At 37.3% G+C, this 22,585-nt stretch overlaps 1 protein-coding gene across 1 annotated transcript in view; it reads right to left on the bottom strand.

Moving 5' to 3' along the window:
* NCAPG (non-SMC condensin I complex subunit G) overlaps positions 1 to 19,809 on the bottom strand; it is a 32,750-nt gene extending 12,941 nt beyond the window's left edge. The window contains exons 1-12 of the mRNA XM_076336004.1: positions 19,528 to 19,809; positions 18,695 to 18,904; positions 17,575 to 17,803; positions 15,980 to 16,125; positions 14,942 to 15,026; positions 10,864 to 11,056; positions 8,347 to 8,496; positions 5,812 to 5,952; positions 4,508 to 4,631; positions 3,048 to 3,137; positions 2,707 to 2,886; positions 2,129 to 2,239 (exon numbers count right to left, since the gene is read on the bottom strand). Of these exons, the coding sequence (XP_076192119.1) occupies positions 2,129 to 2,239; positions 2,707 to 2,886; positions 3,048 to 3,137; positions 4,508 to 4,631; positions 5,812 to 5,952; positions 8,347 to 8,496; positions 10,864 to 11,056; positions 14,942 to 15,026; positions 15,980 to 16,125; positions 17,575 to 17,803; positions 18,695 to 18,904; positions 19,528 to 19,638 (1,770 nt within the window). The 5' untranslated portion in view covers positions 19,639 to 19,809. The remainder of the gene's footprint in view (positions 1 to 2,128; positions 2,240 to 2,706; positions 2,887 to 3,047; positions 3,138 to 4,507; positions 4,632 to 5,811; positions 5,953 to 8,346; positions 8,497 to 10,863; positions 11,057 to 14,941; positions 15,027 to 15,979; positions 16,126 to 17,574; positions 17,804 to 18,694; positions 18,905 to 19,527) is intronic.
* Positions 19,810 to 22,585: the final 2,776 nt, after the last annotated feature.

Below are 22,585 nucleotides of genomic sequence, written 5' to 3'. Positions count from 1 at the left end.
CAATAATATTAGACTTTATAGTTGTAATACATAAATTGAAAATAAAAAACTGACTACTAAAATGTGCTTACCCTGAAACTAAAAATAATTTAGTTTTGATACAGGACTGGAAAGTGGTAGCTACTATATACTCTGTTTATCTAGATATAAACAGAAGCAGATTGAGTATGCTGTTTGAAATCAGCAATAAAATAATGGCAAAAATCATGAGTGTTTTGCTTTGTGTTCGTTTTTAATAAGTATTTGTTTTCAAACAAAATTGCGTTGACCACTCATTATGAAATATAAAAAAAACCAAAAAACCAAACACAACAACAAACCTATACATTTCTTCATAAAAGACATTAGCATTCTTGCAGAGAAACAATACCTAGTTCCAAGTTGCAAAATACAGATGCCACTTCCATGCACTTGGAATAGTTTTGAGAAGACAATGGTAAAAATCCACACGTAAGCAAAGCCAGACTAGATACTGGGTGAACACTACAATGGGATCATTTTATATTTTTGTATTTACTAAAGAGTTCAAGTTTAAACAACAACAAATAATGTAAGATGTGAAAATCCAGCAGGAACAACAATACGAAAGCAGGATCTTGGAGAAAGAAAAGTGGAATAAACAACAAACGTGAAAATTAAAAGACAGACCTAATGAAAAAGAAAAGGTCTCTGGGGGACACACCAACACTAACGAGGATTTCTGAGAATACTTCTATACATCTGAAAGAAATCAGGTGTGGTTCCACTACATTTAAACTAATCTAAATTGGTGTTGCAATTTTCTTTGCAGTTTGAATTATAAGAATGCTCATACTGAGTCAGGTCATCTAGCCCATTGTCTCATTATCAAAAAAGATCAAAACCAAACTCCTATGAAGTATTACATAAACAGATTAAGTAGATACTTCCCAAGAATTCTTGTCAAGGTCCCAACAATTTGCAAGAGAGCTGGGAGGCTGTTCCTGTCTACCTAATCATTCCATAATATTTATTTTTCTTGAACTTGCTCAGTTCTCCTTGAAATTTATGCAAGTGTTCATCATGCACACATCCTGCAACAAGGAATTCCACAGATCACATATGTGAAGAATCAACTCATTTTATTTGTTTTGAGCTTGCTAGTTGCTAGCTTTATGGGGTGATCAACCAATCCTTATTCACTTTCTCCGTAACACTCATGTCTTACGACTTCTGCCTTCTTTCAGACCCTACCCCTAAGTCCTCTCTTCTCCAGGTTATGAAGAGGTAACCTATTTAGTCATTCTTCATACAGAAGCCATTCCATACTTTTCCTTGCTGCCCTTCTCTTGACCACTTCCAATTCAAATATAAACTTTCTAGATAGATGGGATAAGAATTGCACAGAGTATTCAGATGTGGGTGCACCATTCATACAATGGAACATTACTTTTTTTCCATTTTGTTTGCACACTCAGTAACAGTTCAAAGTCTGTGATATTTAGAAATGTTCACCGTAAAATCCATACTCTTTACAATGAAAACTAGGAAGTATATCTTGTAGACTATAAGAGGCCTCTAATGCCACTGCCTTATTTTTCAATACAGAAATATTTTGGTCTTCAAAGTTGCTAAGAAAACAGAGGGGCTTGGAAGGGGGGAATCCCCCCAAACATCTTTCCTTGTACATGGAAGGGATGAGAGAAAGGTCTATGAGTTCCAGTCTTTGCTAGATGAAAAGCTTTTGACTAGCAGGAAAAAAAAAAATCCTAAAGTTCTCTATTAGAGATCTCATAACTTCAGCTGATAGAAAATCCAAGTAATTAAAGTACCAGCAAGAGCAGTAAGCAGATGCCTAAGCACCACACATAGCACAGTGTAACTCAGCACTGTCCAACACTGTCATACATTAGTCAAATATTTACTATATTTCTGTTTTATTTTAGTATCTCTCTGCCACAACCAGTTCTGGCATAGGAGCTCAGAACAGTGTATCTGGACTGCATCTCCAAGACACTAGGTTCTGGGAAGGTTTAAAAGCACTAGACACAGTGCTACAGATACAGCAAAGTGATTGTGAAATAATCACACACCATCCTGCCAGCACCTAAGGGCCAGCTATGATGTATCCATTTTTATTATAATGTAAACAGTATTTATTCCTACATACCAGAGATTCAATGATTTCATTAATGGTTGGACCAATTCCTTTAGAAAGGGACATGATCTTCAGAAGCTCATAACACATCATCAGACACTTCAACAGTGTTTCAGGATCATTCTTCAAGTAGGTCAGGGAAAAGAAAAAAAAAAAAACATGTTATTAATACAAATGGTGGCTATGATAAGGAGAATGGGGACATTAAACATAATTTTTCCCTACCCAAGTAAACATTTCCTGTCCGCTACACATTTTTGTGCAAGAATATTAATCAAATCTGTCTATAAACTGATGAAAAGAGATTCAGGTTCACGTTTTCAGTTAGTTAAGAGTAAAAGCAGTAAAAACAAGACCCTTTTAGAATTCTTTAGTTACTCAAGGACAAAGGAACAGTTTAATTGCAATTCATTTTTTGCTAGAGCACACCATCAGCTTCCATACATGCAGAAGGAGAATACTAATACCATAAACATTCATTTTCAATTTTAAAAATTTAGATGATACAAGGCCAAACTACACTTTCTTTTAAAACTATGAATAAATGTCAAAACATAACCAGCACTTGGGAATACAGGAAGGGAAGAGACCTTCTCCACACGCATTTCTTTAATTTCAGGTTCCTCTGCTTCTCTTATCAGATCATTTTTTCTGTGTTCCAACTCAGTTATTTTCTCTTTTAATACTGATGCTCTATTAAAATCCTGCAGAGTAATGCATTCTTCCAAAGCTTCTTTTGCTTCAAAAAGTTTCACTTTTATTTCAGCCAACTGAAATACAAAGTAAAAAGAAAATTAATATAATACCATAACCTTTGTGGTATTAGCCAACAATACACTATCAACACTAGACAATAATACACTACTGTATAATACTCTTACTAGGTGGATATGTTTAAAAATATTTTTCTTGTTAACTAAAATCTGCTTACCTTAAGCTCCCGCTTTCTTATTTCAGCAGCATCAACAGGCTGGTCGACTGTAACAATTGGCTCACGAACTTCTGATATAATTTCTGCAATCTATTGTTACAAGCAGTATATTAGTGCCATTAATTTCAGCTCAGATGTCAGATACTAAGCATTTAACTTTTCCAAATTTAAAATACCATCCTTCTGAAAAAGTATTGAACATCTGTGCAGTTTCCCTTAACAGCTAATTCACTGCAAATAAATCTTCAATTGGACAATACATAGTCTAACCATGAAGTCTAGTGTTTTCTACCATTTAGCTAGGTCAGTAAGAAAATAGAAGACTTTATAGCCATCAATAAGTTCAGCAGTTTCTACGCCAACAGTTCACAGGCACCATCTCCTCTAGATCTGAACACATACTTTAAAAAGAATTACTGGTAACGGGAGGAAGGTTTTTCATCTGTTACTACTTCAATCAAAAGACATCTAAGAACACTATCATTTAAAGGTCTATAAACCACCATATGTAGTATAAAAAGCCACATAAGTAATTTAATTTCAAGCCAAATACATGCATAGAACTAGAAGCAGAACTAGGCTGAGAGTTTTTCAGTTGGTTAGGGGTTTTCTTTAAAGTCAGACCCATTACATTAATAAAAAAAGTTAGATGAAACATGAGGAAAACTAAAGACTGAATGAGACAGGATAGTCCTAATTTGATTTATCTTGTATCAGATCATCTCAGTTTAACTTTAACTTCCTCTCAAGCTGTACCAAATCAACGGAATGTATTGAATCGGTGTTTTTCACTAGAATACTAGAAATGCACACATTTACTATTACTATTGCACTATAATGCTAAGATTACCATACTTCTTCCATCATAATCATGTAACAAACCTATATCCTAGCTTTACCCAGTGGATTGAGGTTTTCCAAAAGTGGTCTCTGCCCTTAAGTCCAGGGTTCATTTAAAATATTTGACCAAAACCAAGGGTCTATTTTTCCAGGGGTCAAGTTTAAATAATTATGCTGTATATAAAGACTGTACTATATAAAATACTTTTCTTATAAGGGTTTTTAGTACCGATCTCAGCTACAAGGAGGGAAGAGAAATCTGAAACCTGGAAATGTACATTATCCTCACTTTGAATGTTCTAGTCAAAACTGTTTGGATCTAATATGACAAAGGATTCTGAAACAGGCTGTCAAAGTGTAATACTTTCCTAATTTGAGGATACACCAGCCAAATCTCTAAAGATAAAGATCTTTAGACAACCACAAAATGCAGCTATGCTTAAAAAAAAAAAAAGGGGGGGGGGGGAACGATGACACACACGACACCACACAACATAAATGCTTTTCTAAACTAAAAATATTTTAACTTTTGATATTTCTGTTATAATGCTTCGTAAAGGCTGTTTGATATACAGGGAAGGCAGAGCCCAGAAAAAAAATGAGCCTTCAGAATTACTTACAATTTGAATCCTTCTGTCATCATCCTCAATGATACTGAGTAATCTTTCCGCAAGCAGAGATATAAGGGCTGTTGAAGTTGCAGGTAGAATGAGAATCTTTTGTAAAGTAACTAACAGATGCTTTCTGCACAAAAGAGAAAAAACCCAAATAATCTGTTTTCTTATTTAAGAAAATGGAAGACATAAGAGCTAATATTTTACCCACTTTGAGTTAGTGTGATGAAGACTTTATAATACATAAGAGAAACTTCTCTATAGCTATATTAACTGCTGAATATATTTTCTTACTTAGCAATGTTTGTCTCTTCCTGATTTTACCTGATTTCTCTTGATTAGGAAATGCTGAATTTTTAAATCAGGTGTCACTACTGTCCAATGAAAGGTCATACCAGCAGAAAACAGAGTATCAATACTGCAAAATGCTTTCATAGAAATCCCTGGAAACATTCAAGGTCAGGTTGGACGGGGCTCTGAGCAAGCTGCTCTAGTTGAAGATGTCCCTGCCCACGGCAGGGGGGTTGGACTAGATGACCTTTAGAGGTCCCTTCCAACCCAAACTATTCTATGATTCTATAAATTATCTGGCTGGAAACTAAAAAAAAAATTACAAGTTAAACTATCCTGCCAGTCTGGCACACATATAATGCATTCCACTGAGAGTTTGAAATTATTGCTGTGTTTGTACTATCATCACTGCAATTTTTCATAAAATGCCTGTGATGGTATGAACTTCCAAATTTATTCACTCTTATTACTTCACATCAAAAGGCTGTTCAAATTATAGGAATGACTCAGTTAACACAGTCCAATTCAGCTTGGCATCTAAAACATCTGTAACCTTTAAGGCCTTAGCAGACTGGGCTTAAAAACATAAGAAACACACAGGCTACTTACTACAAGTCATCTGCTGAGAAATAATCTCCTTTTATATTTTCATATATATATATATATATATATATATATATCTTTCTTTTTTGTTTGTATCTTTTATTTTTTATATACTATGTTCCAAATGAACAGTCTTGTAACTTTATAATCTCAAAAATACGTTACAAAAACAACTAAATTTGTTCTCCCCAAACAATGTTGTATCTGCATTAAAACTCATTTTTCCATAAAAGTAAGCAGACAATATTTGGCACACTTTTGGGAACAATTACATTAGAGACACTGTGCCTTTTTTTCCAGCTAGCATTAGAACCATATTTTGTCTGATCAGGTTATTTTCCCAACAAAGACTCTATGCCTGTCCACAGGCATGAGTGCCATAAGCTTAGTAACACAGATTTTATATTTAAGTTTACCTTCCTCCCTCTTCCGTGGTATCCATGCAGCCTATGATAAGAATCAGTTGCTGGCCTATAAATTCTTTTGTCATCAGGTTTTCAAAACAAGTAAAGTCTTCTCTTTGTTCTTCACTAAGAACTGGCATGTTTTGAAGATAACTGAATCCAAAAAGAACAGATATAATTACATTCAGGATCATTGTTGGAAAGTAAAAAAACCCAAACAAAAACAAAAAACAAAACAAAACAAAAAAACACCCCCAAGCAAACAAAACCCTAAAACACCCATCGTCCCCCCAAAAAAAACCAAACCCAAAACCCCACCACTTTCCTGTCCTGTATAAACAAGTGGTTACCTTAGTTACGAAACCTTAAAAATTAACGTCTGTGTTCTCCTTTTCATAGATTAATAGTTCCAGAAAGTTATTTATACCAAATAACGTACAGTTTAAAAATAACACACTTCATTTAAAAAAATCCCTTGTTTGAGAATGCAAAATAGTAAGAAACAGAAAATGACAAATTATGCTTGTACATGTGATTTCAGCTCTGCACCCCTGCATAAAGGCAGCATCTTAGGACTAAATGTGTACATGTACCATTTTTCATATCTACAACTAGTATTTTTCTGCATATTTAGGTACTATGTATTGTTCTACACATTCAGAAGTGTTATATTGCCTACAAGACAAAATACAAGAAAATCATTAAAGTGTGCAATGAATTTTAAATTCTTTATCTAATCAAGTATGCCATCAGGGAAGACCAACAATCTGTTATCAGATACACTCAGCCACAGAGCATGGAAACTGTAATCAGTTTGTTCCACTTCTTTATTTTTCTAGAGTCATTGTTCTTTTATTGAAATTTTATCCATCAATGAGAGCATGCACGTTCAGAAAATCTGCAGTGAAACATATATTCAGTATTGAATTTTGTACATGATAATGTAATAACAAAATTCAAATCCTGATATGAGCTGTGAAAAAGATGCTTATCTTTACCACAGTTTTGCAGATACTTTTCAGCAACAGCTATTAAATTTAGCAAGTTTTAAAAATTTCTTCAAAGTTAGGACAAAAACTTTGCACGTAGCTACTATTTAAGAACATCTGAAATTACAATAATGCAGGCAGCTGTTTCTGAACATTTAAAAATAGTGTTACCTGCACCAGATAATACTGAAATATCTAAATGAAGCTTACAATCCTGCATTTTTTCTTAAGTATCAGTGACGCGGTTTCCCACTCCTCCTAACTGATACTCTCACAGTGCAAATAAAGACTTGGCTTGTACAATTGCAAATCTTATCTGAAACAACTGGTGGCACAGGTCACCAATGAATAGTTTAACAGTTGATACTACAAACAACTACCAGCAAACCTAATTAATCTTACTCAGCCTCTTCCTAAACGGGAAGATAATTGAAGGCATTTAAGTAAGATCGGATGGAAAAAAGAAAACCTTTTTTATTCTGGAGAACAAATGTTTTATGGACTCTTAAGTTAATTATGAATTAATTACACCCACCAGACTGGATCCACATTTCAAAATTAAGGAAGCACACACACTTCATTTATTAAACGTTTATGAAACACGTTAGCACATTCCACATTGAAAAGTAGCAATGATTTCTGTAAGTACTACTAGTATACACCCACCGAAGTGAGAAAATAATATGCATCTTTTTAATAGGAAACATCTATCAAAACAATGCATTTTTCAGCAGATCTGATTTATAGTCATTTTAGGAAGCTTCACTCTACATTTTGCAAGTACAATACCTTAGTTAAGATTTCTCAGCATTCTCCATGCTCAAAAACATAAATTCTGTTCAAATTTTATGTTAAGACTAAAGTATCCCACTGAGACAAAAAAAAATTACTTTTCTTCACTTTGGTAAAAAGATTAACTTAACAAAACATTCATTTTTTTCCCCGATTAAACGTTCTGTAATTGGCTCATTTAGCAGCTCTGTTACTGCCTTCAAACATAAGTTTTTGGGAAGCATGCCCACCTAAGCAGGGGAAAGAGAAGGGAATGAACTTTCAATTTCAAAAACACTTCTCTTGGGGACAGCAGCCAAATTTTACTTTATATTCACAAATTACAACAATGAAAAAAGTATCAGTTTCTGCAAGCTCTAAAAACCTCTTTCTGCAAGCTCTTTGCAAACACACAGCAACCTGTATAATAACAGATGGACCTTTGTCCATCTGATAGCTGCATATTACAGAAAAATTATTTTATTACCTTAAATGGCAAAGAATTATATGCTATTGATCTAGCAGTCCATCTTGCTGATAATTCATGAGAAAGGACATTCCAAAAATTGTTTTCAAGTTATAAATTTGCTTTATACAGTTTTTGTTTAAAGGTAGTAAATCCTCTCAAAACATCTTAAAAAAAGTTTAAGAAGAAATTAAAAATCACTGTTCAAGCACAACTTTGGCTTTGGAGGAAACCTGAATAGTTGAATAAAAGAAATATTCTCTACTTTAAAAAAAAAAGTCTATTTTAGTGGCAAGGGATTTATTTTTAAATGCAATGTACCTTAATAAATAATCTGCATATATAGCTGGTTCTGGCAACATCTGTTCTAGTAAATCTTCACCTTCTTCACCTTTTGATTTTATATATTCACAAAGACATCTCCAATATAACACATTCTCAGCTGTTAAGTCTTCCAGTGGAATCAGTTTTCTAAACAAAAATAAATAAATAAATAGAGAGATAAATAAAATAGGGTCAAAGATAACAAATGCACAGAATTAGATTATTTCCTAAAATGAAAATATAATCCTGTCAAAGGTATTCCTCACAGAAATAAAGACTGACAAAGTAACTTCCTCTTTCTTAAGTGAGGACACAGAACTCCCCGAGTCTCTCACTACGTTGCCCTTTTCAGTATTTTAAATCAAGGCTGTTCATACCAGTTTGCAGAAAGACTCTGCTCAGGCCTTCAGACCTCCTAGAGCAACCACCCAAGTAGTTTAACTCCGTGAAATTTTGTTATCACTGTACAAGTCTGGAAAACTGAACTCCATTAATCTGCAGAAATGCAACAACTGCATTAAATTATTTTTCAGCTTCTGTTTATGAATTGTTTCTTCCATTCTTAATACAGGACCTTCACACAATATTCGAGTAGTAATCATAGTATGTCAAATGCAAAAAGTAATAGAACTGCTTCTCAACATCTCTGTAAGCTCATCCTCCATTTACCAGTCATAGGACCCCCACTCCTTTTTATAATCATAGTCTTTTCCATGCTACGCATGGCATGTAATCTTTGTTTTCAGAAGCAGAACATGAAGTTGTGCATTAATTCTACCTCAAAACAGAAAAGACAGAGTACCACTGCCAGTGGTACTTTTCACTCCCTTGAATCCCTTTTTGCTTGCAAACTATCAATAACAATTCTGTTTTTCTTTTAGGTCCCTCACACACACACACAAAAAAAGAAAACAAAAAAACCCCAGCAACATGTAGATGAAAACTGATCATTTGATGGCTTCCCATTAATCTGACAAGTCTTTATTTAAAAGTAAATTTAACAAACAGAAATCATAGACTTCAAAAATCTAAGCATTTATCAGATACTGCATCACTCAAGCTGCAGTCAGAAACATCATACAAGAATAAGCCTAATATTTTCCATAAATCAAATAACCTCTTTACAAGCTGAATAATTGCACTCATTTCTCAAAATGTCAGTGGTCTAACAGACTTACTTCTTAAAAAAATTCTCAGTTAGCCCAGTTTTTCAGAACGGAAGCCTCATTTTGTGCAGGATCAAAGTCAGACTGACAAGTCCATAACTATATAAATTTTTCCTTTGAACCTCTTAAGATATAAGCACATTTCCAGAGGCTGTAAGAAAGTTATTTTACTGTTATTGATGCTTTTTAAAGCCAGACAGGCCCACATCTATAGCTTTGGAGTGCAACGCATGTAGCATCTACTGATTACAAAACATTTCTCATAAGCTACTACTAGAATGCAAGACGCTTCTTATGATGACATTACACATTTTCCCCCAAAACACGGAATAAGATTTTGTTATTACTTTTTAATCAGTGACAATTTGTCATTTAAGTTTATCATCTGATATTAGACTCCTACCACTGTTAATAATCATTCTACTCTGGTCACCTCAATTAACTCAAGCTGTTTTTCTCACACCTTTTTGCCTCCCTTTGCAATTTCCTACAACTTCTAATTTCTTGTTTTCTTCCCCTCTTCATTTTTGCTTTATGTATCTTAATATTCACCACATCATCTTCTTCATAGCTTAGGAACTCACTTAGTCAAATTCTACCAAACATTAACACAGGAAAAGAAGCCTCTAAGATACCAACTTCCGTCAAGCTCTGTTAATACGAGTAAAATACCTCCAAAAGAAGGCTGAAACACAAGCCAAATAATTCCATTCTGATTGATTCTCCAAACAGTTCATGGATGGCTGAACCAGTTCCAAATTGTGCTGCCTCTAGCTCAGCAAAAAGCATAGAGAGAAGCCAAAGAGGACTAGGAAATGTGTGAGAAAGACCAGAAGCATTACTGAGAGGGAGGGAGGAATGGGAGAAAAGAAGCTTTTCAGTACCACAGGTTAAAAGAAGAGAGGAAATTACAGTTGTGGGGGTAAACTAGAGCATTGCTTTATTGTAAGCTGTACAGACAGTACAGGAAATAAACCAAATTAGACTCTTAAGTTGTTACTCATAGAAAAGCTTGTTTAGTTGATTAATTTACTGCCTCCTTTTAAATTCTAAGAGTGAGATTTTTGGGGTGTTCAAGAAACAAGAAGTCAAAGACATTTTTAATTTTTTCCTCCTGTGTATCTGGCACAATCATTTTTAGCTAATGAACACAGATCTTTTAAAGAAGAAAAAAGCATATCCAAAACACTTAAGTACACAAACACCAGGGAGACATCATGGCTTACACCACAATATCAGTCTTTTATCACAGGTAATAGTTACTCTGCTCCCCATTTGGGTATAACCTTTAATTTAATATTCTTATACAAAATATTAATCTTTTGGAAATGAAAACTGATCTGCATACCTGCTGTCAAGGTTTTTACAGTTCTGAACAAAGTCATGGAGTGGAGATAATGAAAACATAGCATTTAGTACTGAGATGGCCACTTCTGGGCAGTTTTCCACATCCAGTCGATGAAGCAATTCTAAAACATCCCCTTCAGTCAGTCGTAACCAGGCTTGAAGCAGCTTCTTCTTCATTACCTCCTTTACAGCATCTAATAATACAGGAATTTAAATGGTTTAAAACATTAAAGGTCAAAAAATGCCAAGTTTTCAACATACTTTCACAAATTATTTTTCTATAGAAGGCTTTTTGGAAAGAAGTTATTATATAGTTGAACTTAACATTACCTCAAAAAAAAAGAAGAAAGAACTACCTATGGAGCACTACTACATTTTTGAGGCAACATTCCCACCACCCCCCCCGGAATGAAAAAACCTCTGTCCAAAAAACTGTTACATCTAAAGACAGCACCTCAACTCAGAAAATCTACAAACCATGAACTCTTGTAGACCAAGGAAATATTCTGGGGAAGCATTGTTATATACTTGCTCTGTTTCAGGCATTTAGGAATTGGCCACTTTTGGAGGCAGGATACTACTGTACAGACCTTTAGTCTGGACTGCCACACAGAATTCTTGTGTTAATTCAATTATTCAACTGGATTATGAAATTTACATAAAGATACCTTAAGCCCCTCCTCCCCATTGCCACAATGGACAAATGGTTTCTGGATCAGTACAGTACTATTTAATCAAGGAAAAAAGTATTTATGGGAACATCTAGAATATGTACTTCATTAATACACATAGATGTAAGCAGGGAAGTAGAAAGGCTAATAGTCTGGTGGAAGTAAAAACGTAATAACTAGGGAGCGATACAAGTACGCTCTTAGGACCTTTTAGAAAACAATATTCAATATAATGGAAACAATAAAGTCCACATACATTGACAACATTCATCTTTCCTCTTACATGTAACATGATAATAAAGACAGCACTTAAATATAGTCAAGAGTTCAAAAAGAGCTCTAAAAAGGCCTTGAAAGAGCCAAATTAAGGTCCTAAGAATGAAAACTTCTCCAAGAAGGTGAAAAACATAAACTAGTAGAATGTAGTAGAATGAAAGAGAATGAGTGGAGAATTGACAGCTGAATGCACCCTGAAAAGTAGAACTAAGCAGAATCTGGATTATGTCTTCTAGGTCTTGTTTAATTATAAACCCTTGTTCTGAAGCCAATACGGAAGAACATCCAAAATTTCAACCTAGCAACCTTCAATGAGCAGGTTCCTCTCTTGTTAACTTGGGAGTTACTCAGAGAAGCAAATTCGATAAAGATATACATATTCAAGGTTATAGAATTTGCAAAACAGATCAAAATGAGGGAATACTACTGGATGTATATATAAATGCAGCCAATTTGGAACATAAACCTCTTCTGCCCAGCAAAGAGCATATGATATCAATGGTATCACTGAGGCTACATACCCTGGCAGACATTTTTCCTTGTGATTCTAGGTGTCAAGAAAAAGAGCAGGTTCTCAATAGCTGGGATGAAGAATCATCCTAAGGAAAAGATAGACACCAACAGAAAAAGTATCTGCTCTGGATCATAAAAGGTGGCAGTTCTTTATGTCAAACACCTCAGTGTCACTGAAATACAGGCCATGTAGAAAGGCTGTACCTTCTCAGTAAGGGAATACAACAAATCCTTGTTCCTGACAAATGAAGGATCACAGGAAAAAATAGTGAAGGTAGCTTCCCTCCCAGTTTTGAAAGATTACTAGAACAGAAACACATTCACCCTAAGACAAAAAAATTATCCGTCAAGACCAAGTTCAATATCTTTATCGATGATCTGGATGAGGGGATTGAGTGCACCCTCAGTAAGTTTGCAGACGACACCAAGTTGGGCGGGAGCGTTGATCTGCTCGAGGGTAGGAAGGGTCTGCAGAGGGACCTGGACAGGCTGGATCGATGGGCCCAGGCCAACTGGATGAGGTTCAACAAGGACAAGTGCCGGGTCCTGCACTTGGGCCACAACAACCCCATGCAGTGCTACAGGCTTGGGGAAGAGGGGCTGGAAAGCTGCCTGGCGGAAAAGGACCTGGGGGTGTTGGTCGACAGCCGGCTGAACATGAGCCAGCAGTGTGCCCAGGTGGCCAAGAAGGCCAATGGCATCCTGGCCTGCATCAGAAATAGTGTGGCCAGCAGGAGTAGGGAAGTGATCGTGCCCCTGTACTCGGCCCTGGTGAGGCCGCACCTCGAATACTGTGTTCAGTTTTGGGCCCCTCACTACAAGAAGGACGTCGAGATGCTGGAGCGTGTCCAGAGAAGGGCAACGAGGCTGGTGAAGGGTCTGGAGAACAAGTCTGATGAGGAGCGGCTGAGGGAACTGGGGCTGTTTAGCCTGGAGAAAAGGAGGCTGAGGGGAGACCTCATCGCTCTCTACAACTACCTGAAAGGAGGTTGTAGCGAGGTGGGTGTCGGTCTCTTCTCCCAAGTAACTAGTGATAGGACGAGAGGAAATGGCCTCAAGTTGTGCCAGGGGAGGTTTAGATTGGATGTGAGGAAAAATGTCTTTACTGAAAGAGTGGTTAAACATTGGAAGAGGCTGCCCAGGGAAGTGGTTGAGTCCCCATCCCTGGAGGTATTTAAAAGACGAGTAGATGAGGCACTTAGGGACATGGTTTAGTGGGTGGTGGTGTTGGGTCGACGGTTGGACTTAATGATCTTAGAGGTCTTTTCCAACCTCAATGATTCTATGATTATTGGGGGAGGAGGGGGGCAGGGAGACAGGGGCAGGAGGTGGCAGCCAGAAGACAAGAAGCAGCTAGTTAGGTCAAACAGCAAACTAGCATACTGATAAGAAATAGTAATTCAGAACATGGGTTTTTCAGTGCTGGACTTCAAAAACAAAACCTGACAAACTTCATTAGACTACTATAGAACAATTCAGGGTACGTGGGGAAAAATGCTAATTAAAACTTATTATACAGAAGGAGGACTTCTTTTTAAGTGTAGTTCTATACAGCATAAGAAAGCACTCGGCCAACCCCTCTCTTCCTTTGCTGTCAAGAGCATACTAACATCATCCCCAACTAGCCAAAAAGAAAGGCAGATCAAAAAAACCACATGCATACACGACACACCTTTAAGAGCCCCAGTTACTAATGAACACAGTACTTTTATCTTGTTCTCTAATATCCACATAGGTCATACTTCTCACAGTTCACAAGCAACACATCACTAAGCAAGGAAAATTCTCAGAGTAAAATTCAACAGGGCTTAGTGCAGAATTTCCAAACAAAGTATGTGGATAACACAGTAGCACTTAGAAAAACCGGCAGCTCTTATTGTGAAATTCATGTATATAATTGCTATTGTCACAAAAAAAAAAAGCCATGTTCTATGTAGGCAGGCCAAAATTGTCTCACTCAGATGCATGTGACCTTTTGATCTTTTGGCAACAACATCACACACAATTATGGGTACATTCTGAATGGCCCTTTATATAAAAATGATACAGTACAGAAGACGTCAAAAAGAATAAAGCTGCTTCATGATGAATGAGGGTCAATCAAAAATTAATTTAAAAAAAAAATTCAAGCTAGTTAAACAAAAAACTAACCAGCTGACAAGATTTCTCTCCGAATAAACATAGGAAACAATTTCAAATAATTATCAAACTGATATTAATGTTTACATTTCAATTCTTTAATATATTTATGAGTTACAAAAATATCTGTAATGAAACATGTTTCAAAATACACTGATTTAAATAATTACATTTTTTCTACTTCTGTGTTTAATTACACTGTTGTTTTTTAATTTTAATAGCATTTGGTCCTATTTTAGAGCTCAGTGGCTTTCGAGTTTTTTGAAAGTGCAATCCTTTTCTGGTTTGTCCACTATAAGGGAACTGGAAAACCAAAGCAGTAAGCAGAATCTCTTGTGCTTAAACATTTCCTGGTACCTCATGACTCCCTTTGAGCTCCTTATTATTGCCATCACAGCTTCCACATAAATCATCCCCCAAACATTAGAAAGTATTCTCCCAAACATTTGTATTAAGATGTTGAGAAAGATGATCTCTTACCAGATCTGTCATTAAGTCCTTGTTGCAACAATTTTACTCTCTGCGCTATTGACAGAGCTCTCATGTGAACTTTTTCTGCCAAAACCTTAAAAAAAATTAAGACATTAAAATTATTTCTACAAATGATAACAACTGTATTCATTAACCACCTGTGGGTTTAAACTCTCAGTTTTATCCATCCATAGAAACCGTAAGTCAATAAAAGCCTGTAATACCTATACCATGAGCATCATACAAATACATTAACAAGCAGATTCTTGTGCATGGAAGAAAATGTAAAATAAAATAAAGTAAGAATAAAGTTAACAAATAGCTTAGAAGCTTGGCAGCTCCGCTTGAATGCAACACCTGGATATGAAAACTATTCTCTTGTTAAAGCTCCAAGAGCAATAAATACCTGCAATGAAATGACTGAAGTATGTACTTTTCTTGAAGCCTACTAACACAGAGATTCAGTTAAAAAATAGAATTTAATCTAAGTTAAGAAAGAACAGAAGATGGTTCTGTGCGAAAAAACTGAACATTTTGTTTGAAGATCTTGCCTAAGATGCCTGCACAAGAAATACACATGGTAGCATACCTTCTTGCCCTTACCCTACACGTAAACATAAGTAATGGTTGATAGTTCTCAAAATTGGAATACCAAAAATACGATTTTTTTTTTGCACTAGTATTGCTGTGATCCTAACTTTACTGAATTATCTATTATGTAATAACAGAGAAGAAAAATTGCTTCACAAACATCACAAAATGCATAGACAGAAAACAAAAGATTGTATACATAATCTATGCTTTTACTGCCTGATCCTGAAGAGCCACGTTCTATCACAAAAGTAATTTCTAAACAACCAAGTTCTGCAGTCAAGTTCAAGGGTTTTAACTTGAAAACTTGTATTAAATCACTCCCCCTCAAAATTCTGGCAAGTGAAAATAAATTATTTAACCATTCCGAGTGTTTAACCGGTGAAATATAATAAAAGTTTTAAAGCCTTTTTCCTATATCAGTCTTTGAAATTAATATTAAGTGATCCAATTTACCTCATATGCCTGCTTCCTGACAGCTTCCTTTACATCCAGAGTGCGGCCTACAATTTTTGGCAAAGTCCTTGCTGATGGAGCAATACACGACAGCACTGCACGCCTCACTTCTGAATTTGAATCATTTTCAAGCAAAGTGTTGTAAACTGAAAGTAAAATAGTCATAATAATGTTTTCATAAGAGTTTGGAACATTACAGAAAAACAGAAAATACTTAAAAAAAAGTCAGCAGCTGTTATTAAAACCCTTCCTCTGCTCCTGCATAGCTCATACAAATTTAGGGAACAGTTTAGGGTCACAAGCCCAAGATTTTATGGCAATTACATGCTGAGCTATGATCTCAAAAGAAAGTCAACTACGAAAAGAATATTTGCAATCATGAGTAGGATCTTCAATTAATAACTCTGAAAATTGCTACTCTATATCCCACCTATAAATAACCACTTTGTCATTTACTGGACAAAAAAAAAATGCTTCCAAATGTTGGGTCCTTAAGACCTCTATTCACTGGTTATACATCCTCATTACCTTTGAGGTAGATCCTCAAGTTTTCCTATAAATGGAAAACTGCAATCTCCATTAAGCCTACCAAAACTCAAATAGTAAATCTCTCACGTAATGCTTTTTGTTATATTCTTGACCCTTCTTTAATATTAAAAGCAACAACAAAAAGAATTTAATCAGAGAATACTTGAATTCATCTTCTTGCTCTGTGAGATGATGATTAACTATGAAATTTGTGTGCTCCTAAATAAGCAACTTATAAACAAACACTTAGAAAATATAATTTCAAAGAAGGTACCCTTAACAACCAAAAAACCCCAACTAACTAACTTACTCCCTTCACAAAAGACAGTATGTAAAGTTTAGTCAGGGCACAATTCACACAACAGCTGTGCTGGTACAAACCTACAGTCTATCTACCTTGAGACAATGGAAGCAGATGCTTCGTCAAAAATCATACCATACACAAAGAAACCCACAAACAGCATCGAGAAACCTGGGTTCCAGAGGTTTTGATCTCTTAAAGGAAGTGATCCATGAGTAAGATGAGATTCGGGGGGGGGGGGAGAAAAAAGGCCAAAAAAAGCATAGGTCAACAATGTCAGTAATCAGTTTGCCTCTCATGGGGCAGACAGCCATAATTTGAGACAAAATTAGTTTTTCTATTATCATCTCTACTCCTCTAAGTGGTTTTGTACCAATTCAATTCAATTAATGGCACAAAAGGGTCCTTAGAGGGTAAGGACTGAGCAAGCATGTATCATATCTCCACCCCAATTAGCAACACACCATTATTCTCACCATCCTTCAGCTACATTCAGTTCATAGAATAGCCTGAGCCCAATATGATTTCTGTCTTTTAATCCCCAGTGGATCTCTCCTTCAAACAGTTCTGTACATTCAAGGGGAAAAGACAGATGTCTTGCATCTACAACCTCCTCTGGCAAAGAGCTCCACAGTTTATGAATTACTATAAGACTACCCTCTAAGATTTGTTTATTCAATGCTTAAAAAAAAAAGCTTAAAAATGTTTTAAAGTAATGTAAATCAACAGATGTTCTTAAACAAAAGAAAAAAAAAATACTACTTACTATTAACAACAGGACAGTTTTCATCCTTAGGATCTTGAAGTCTAGACAGGGCCAAGACAGCTTGAATTCTCACATTTGAAAATTTATCTTTAAGTCTAATCAGCATAGCTTCATTAATTTTATCAAATAAGTCATCGTCAATCTGGGCATTTTCTGGCATATTTCCCAAAATCTTATTAACAAGCTGACATGTTCGAAACCTAACTGCATGGCTGTTCGCATTGTGAGACTTAGGGAAAGAAGAGGGAAAAAAAAAAGTATTCTTATAAACAAACTTCTCTCATTTCCAACATAAGGCTATTAATACGCACATGTAAGTAGTTAATATTCTATACAGTACATGAAATATGCACTTCTGTATTTCAAAAGCTTTTCCTATTTAAGTTTATTTTTAATAAGATTAAAAAGTCACAGAACTGGAAAACAATTATGGCACATCACCTATATCAGTGGCACTTTACATAATTAGCAATGCCTTCACAAAGGAAGAAACATGCTTACCACTCAATGTAGACTACAGTACATTATCTAACTTACCACTCTGTCTTCATAAAACATTAGAAGAAAAAAAAAGGATATTAGCCATGATGACTAACGATCTTGGCCTGATGAATATTTTTTCTATGTCAAAATACTAGTTTAAGAAAACGTAATTCTACTTGTGTTTCCATGCTATTGGAATTGTTGATCTTCTTTCTATATAACACTTGCAATAAGCAGAAAGGAATAATACATATGCCAACCATATTTGTATGAAAGATCTTTTAATATTTTTACTTATCAAAGAAACAGTATGAATTCATTTCCACAACACTTCCACAATTTCACTTATAAATGCGCCTATAGTAAAGCCTATGACACATCTGACAGCCAAATAAGAAAACAGTTCATATTTTCTCACAGGCCTAACTTTTGAAATCCAGTTGTTGAGTTACTGGGGGCATGTGGTGGGGTTTTTGGGTTTGGGGAGGGTGGTGTTACTCGTAAAGCACTAGCTTTGCCTTGCTTTTACTTTTTAAGTTCTAGTTTGTAGGTATCATCTCGAGTGCCAGCAAGTTTTCCCCACTGCATGAAGTTTCCGTTTGTGATGTTAAAGATTTAATAATAAGTGTAACTGTACCTCAAGCAGAAAGTTAAACACATAATTCAGAAGTAAATTATCTTCTTCTCCCTCCTCACTACCATCCTCTTTCTCCATTTGATAAAATGAAGTAACAAATTTAGCCACAAAATCGATCACTTGTTCCACTGCTGGTTCCCGTCTGTAGATTATCATAGCATACTTAAGGAAACGAACGAATTTTTCATGAAAATCTTCCTTATCTTCCAACTGAAAAAAAAAAAAAAGAAAATCAAACCACAATAAAAGATAACTAACTGGTTCATCTTTCAAAAGCAGTACCACAGAAAAATAAAATAAATGGTTTTATAATTGACAGCTTCCATTTAAATTTTTAAAGCGCTAAAGCTGACACCCGCTGTTGTGCACTCTTCACTGAAAATTTTGCTTTAACTCCACAAAAGGCATGTGTCTTGACCGCTGGGCTCCATTCTGGAGTTTACATTTACCTGCTAAGAGGTTTCAGAACGGCAATCGACACCCTCATCCATTACTATCCTGTGTCACACCTACTTCTCGGGTATCCAAACACCTTCCAGCAACATCATTAATACCTGCCGTGGGCTGTTCTTACACCCATTTTCGTAGGGGACAACTGCGTATTAATAGTTTAGCGCGTGGCTTGTTCGGGTTTTTTTGGGTTTTTTTTTTTAAGTCGCAGGGCTCTTCTTAGGCATACCGGCCTCAATGCTTCTTTTAGGGGAAACAAGGCCGAAGAGGCCCCCTGCCCTCTGAAGGAAAAGCAGAGCAGTAGCTGAGCGCCCTCACTTTCCCCTCAGCCCGGCGGGTCACCGCTCCTCCCAGCCGCTGGCACGCCCCGAGGGCAGGCGTACCTGATTATAGGTGCTCTTCAAAGCCACAACAAGTTTCGCATGGTTCTGGTGAGGCTTCTGGGCCAGCTGAAAGGCTTCTTTGATTTGCAGAAGCTTCTTTTTTGCTCCCATGGCTGCAGAGAAAGGGGACGGTCACGTCACGACTCCCCTGCTCCGAACTCCCGTAGCGCGGAGCCGCCCCGGGACGGCGGAGAGCTGCTGTTCCCGCACAGGGCCCTACAGCAGCAAGGCCGCTCCCAGCGGCGGAAGGAGCGCGCACCGCAAGCGGACCGAGGCTCCCGCCCAATAGCCGCGCCAAGCCGCTCCTCGCTCCAGCCGCCGGGCCGCCACCGGAGACCGTCCCCCGCCAGCCGCCGCGCGCGCACCAGCAACGGCCGCAGCGCCCACGCCCCCAGCTTCAAACTCGGCGCGAGTACCGCTCCCAGTCTCGCGAGAAAGTCGGTGGATGGGAGACGGGGTGCGCGTGCTCGTCTCCGCGCGCTGGAGGCGGGGCGGGGGTTGGGGCGGGCCGGGCCGGACGGGGCCGGGCCGTGCTGCGCCGCTGAGGGGGCGGGCAGTGGCGGGCGGAGCGGCCGTTAGCGGGGAGCGCGCGGAAGGCGCCGCGCCGCCATCTTCCTCTGGGGCGGGCTGTGAGGGAGAGGGGGGCGGCTGGGGCGGCGCGGGGCTACGGCCGGCTTCGCCTCCGCCTGCTGGGACGCGCTCGTGGCAGGACCGGCTGTTTCAAAGCCGACTGGGTGTCGGCCCTGCCGCGGCTGAGGAGAAGCGTCGGGCAAGAGGATTTCCAAGAATGTATGTTGGTGCAAAATAGTTGAGTAGGCCTGATAAACTCGTACTGCCCTCAGCCACTCTCCTAAAGTCCTCTCCGGACGTGATCGTCTGGAAAAATGAGTATAGTTGCATTTTGTAAAGGGGAGCCTTACACCGAAGTAATTGGGGTAGCAAACTAAGAAAGCTCAGCCTGTGTCTAAAATAAAAGTCCTCTAGAGAATGATGATTGCCGTGGTTTAACGTCAGTCGGCAACTGAGCACCACACAGCTGCTCGCTCCCTCCCCCCCCGGTGGTATGGGGGAGAGAATTGGAAAAGAAGAAAAACTCGTGGGTTGAGATAAAAACAGTTTAATAATTGAAATAATAATAATGTAATAATAATACACAAAGCAAGTGATGCACAGTGCATCACCACCCGCCGACCGATGTCCAGCCAGTCCCCGAACAGCGGCCCCCCCGGCCAGCTTTCCCCCAGTTTATGTACTGAGCATGGCGTCACATGGTTTGGAATGTCCCTTTGGGCGGTTTGGGTCAGCTGTCCTGGCTGTGCCCCCTCCCAGCTTCTTGTGCACCTCCAGCCTTCTCAATCCGTAGAGCATGGGAAACTGAAAAGTCCTTGACTAGTGTAAGCACCACCTAGCAACAACTAAAACATCAGTGTGTTATCAACATTATTCTCATCCTAAATCCAAAACACAAAACACAGCACTGTAGCAGCTACTAGGAAGGAAATTAACTCTATCCCTGCCAAAACCAGGACAATCATCCAATGAGACACAAAATGCTCAGCTATTGTATCTAGAGCAAGATGTGGTTGCCTATTTTAAAGTTCACTTTTGCCTATTTTAAAGATTTAGGTAACGAAGGGGATTAAGTTCACTAGGTAACCAGTTAAGGAACTGGTTACTTAGTTCTCTGGGTGAACTATCTAAGCTGAATCCAACTTGCAGACTGTTTTTTAGTGAAACATCCTTCTGTTTTGTATGAGCTGTAAGGGGGGTTGAAAAGGTGAATAGTATGGATAACTGACTTGTTGGAATGCATATTTGTGTTTCTTCCAGACTGAATCTTTTACTAGTGGAAATTTTCCCCAAATTTTCAAGCATTTGTTGTGCACCTAATGTCCTCCCAGAAGTCCTTTAACTTGAGAATAGTTCTGTATCTCATTATGTATAAATATGTATACATATTTATATACATATGTATATGTATCTCATATGTATAAATTCTGTATCTCATTAAAAACAGGAAAGATAACTAAGCTCAAACTCCAGAGTCGTTATGGGTTACAGAACATACTGTGAGACAGGGACTGATATTTAATGAGAAGCAAGGCAGGGGATGATTAGCTGAGGGGAAACATTCTGAGCATATATTAATTACAGAGTTACGGACAGCATTCGAAAACGTGAACAGAAGTAGTTAACTGTGGACACTAGGAACTTAAGGTATTTGACGTCTGTGTGTGTTTGGGCTTTAAAAAAAAGTGTAGAATTACCTCAAGTGATGATAGTTATCTAGTAAGAACAGATGACATACCATCAAATGGCAGTAGGTCAAATAGGCAGAATCCATCCTGAAGAAGGGTCATTTTTGGCTCGCTGAGAAAAAGAACACCTAACAAATAAAATAGATAAGCGCTAGGGGTCAGTCTTGTTCCAGATCTGAATCTTCCCTGTGCTTTCTTTAAGTAGCAGATTTTTATCAACAAAATAATGGAATTATTTTCTCTTTACAATCGTGTCAAGGATTATGGGGTATATAAGCTGTATGTGGAGAATGGAGGGCAGCAGAAAGAAAAAAAGTGTTCTATTTTATAGATAAAAATTTTAAATTTAAATTTTAAATTTTAAAGGTGAGTCGTTTGTGTTTTGTATTAACTTTTAAAACGTATGGATCTGGCCTAATCCCCTTCTGCTCCTAGAGAGCAGGAAATGGATTCTATACGCACAAGTACAATAGTAACATAGAATCATATATATTAACTTTTTCCTAAAAGTTTTTATTTTATGTTGGATAAATAGTCACTCTACAAAAACGCTATAATCAACAGCAAATCCTCAATGAGCTGGGGTTTTTTTTGAAGGTTATATTTTCTAGGGAAATACAATCTCTCTATTCAAGATATTTTTACTGGAAAATTAACTTAATCTAGCATTATTCTGCTATAGAAAAAGATAACTATGGAAACAGGAAGAGAAAAGGATGTGGAGAAGAAGATGGAAACAGGAAAAGAAGAGCAGGTAAAACTTTGTGATTCTTGTGGCTTTAAAAACGCAGGACTTTTAT

This window comes from Aptenodytes patagonicus, chromosome 4 (assembly GCF_965638725.1).
Source record: "Aptenodytes patagonicus chromosome 4, bAptPat1.pri.cur, whole genome shotgun sequence".
Classification (NCBI taxonomy): Eukaryota; Metazoa; Chordata; class Aves; order Sphenisciformes; family Spheniscidae; genus Aptenodytes; species Aptenodytes patagonicus.
This window is presented reverse-complemented; position numbering and strand designations above follow the sequence as displayed.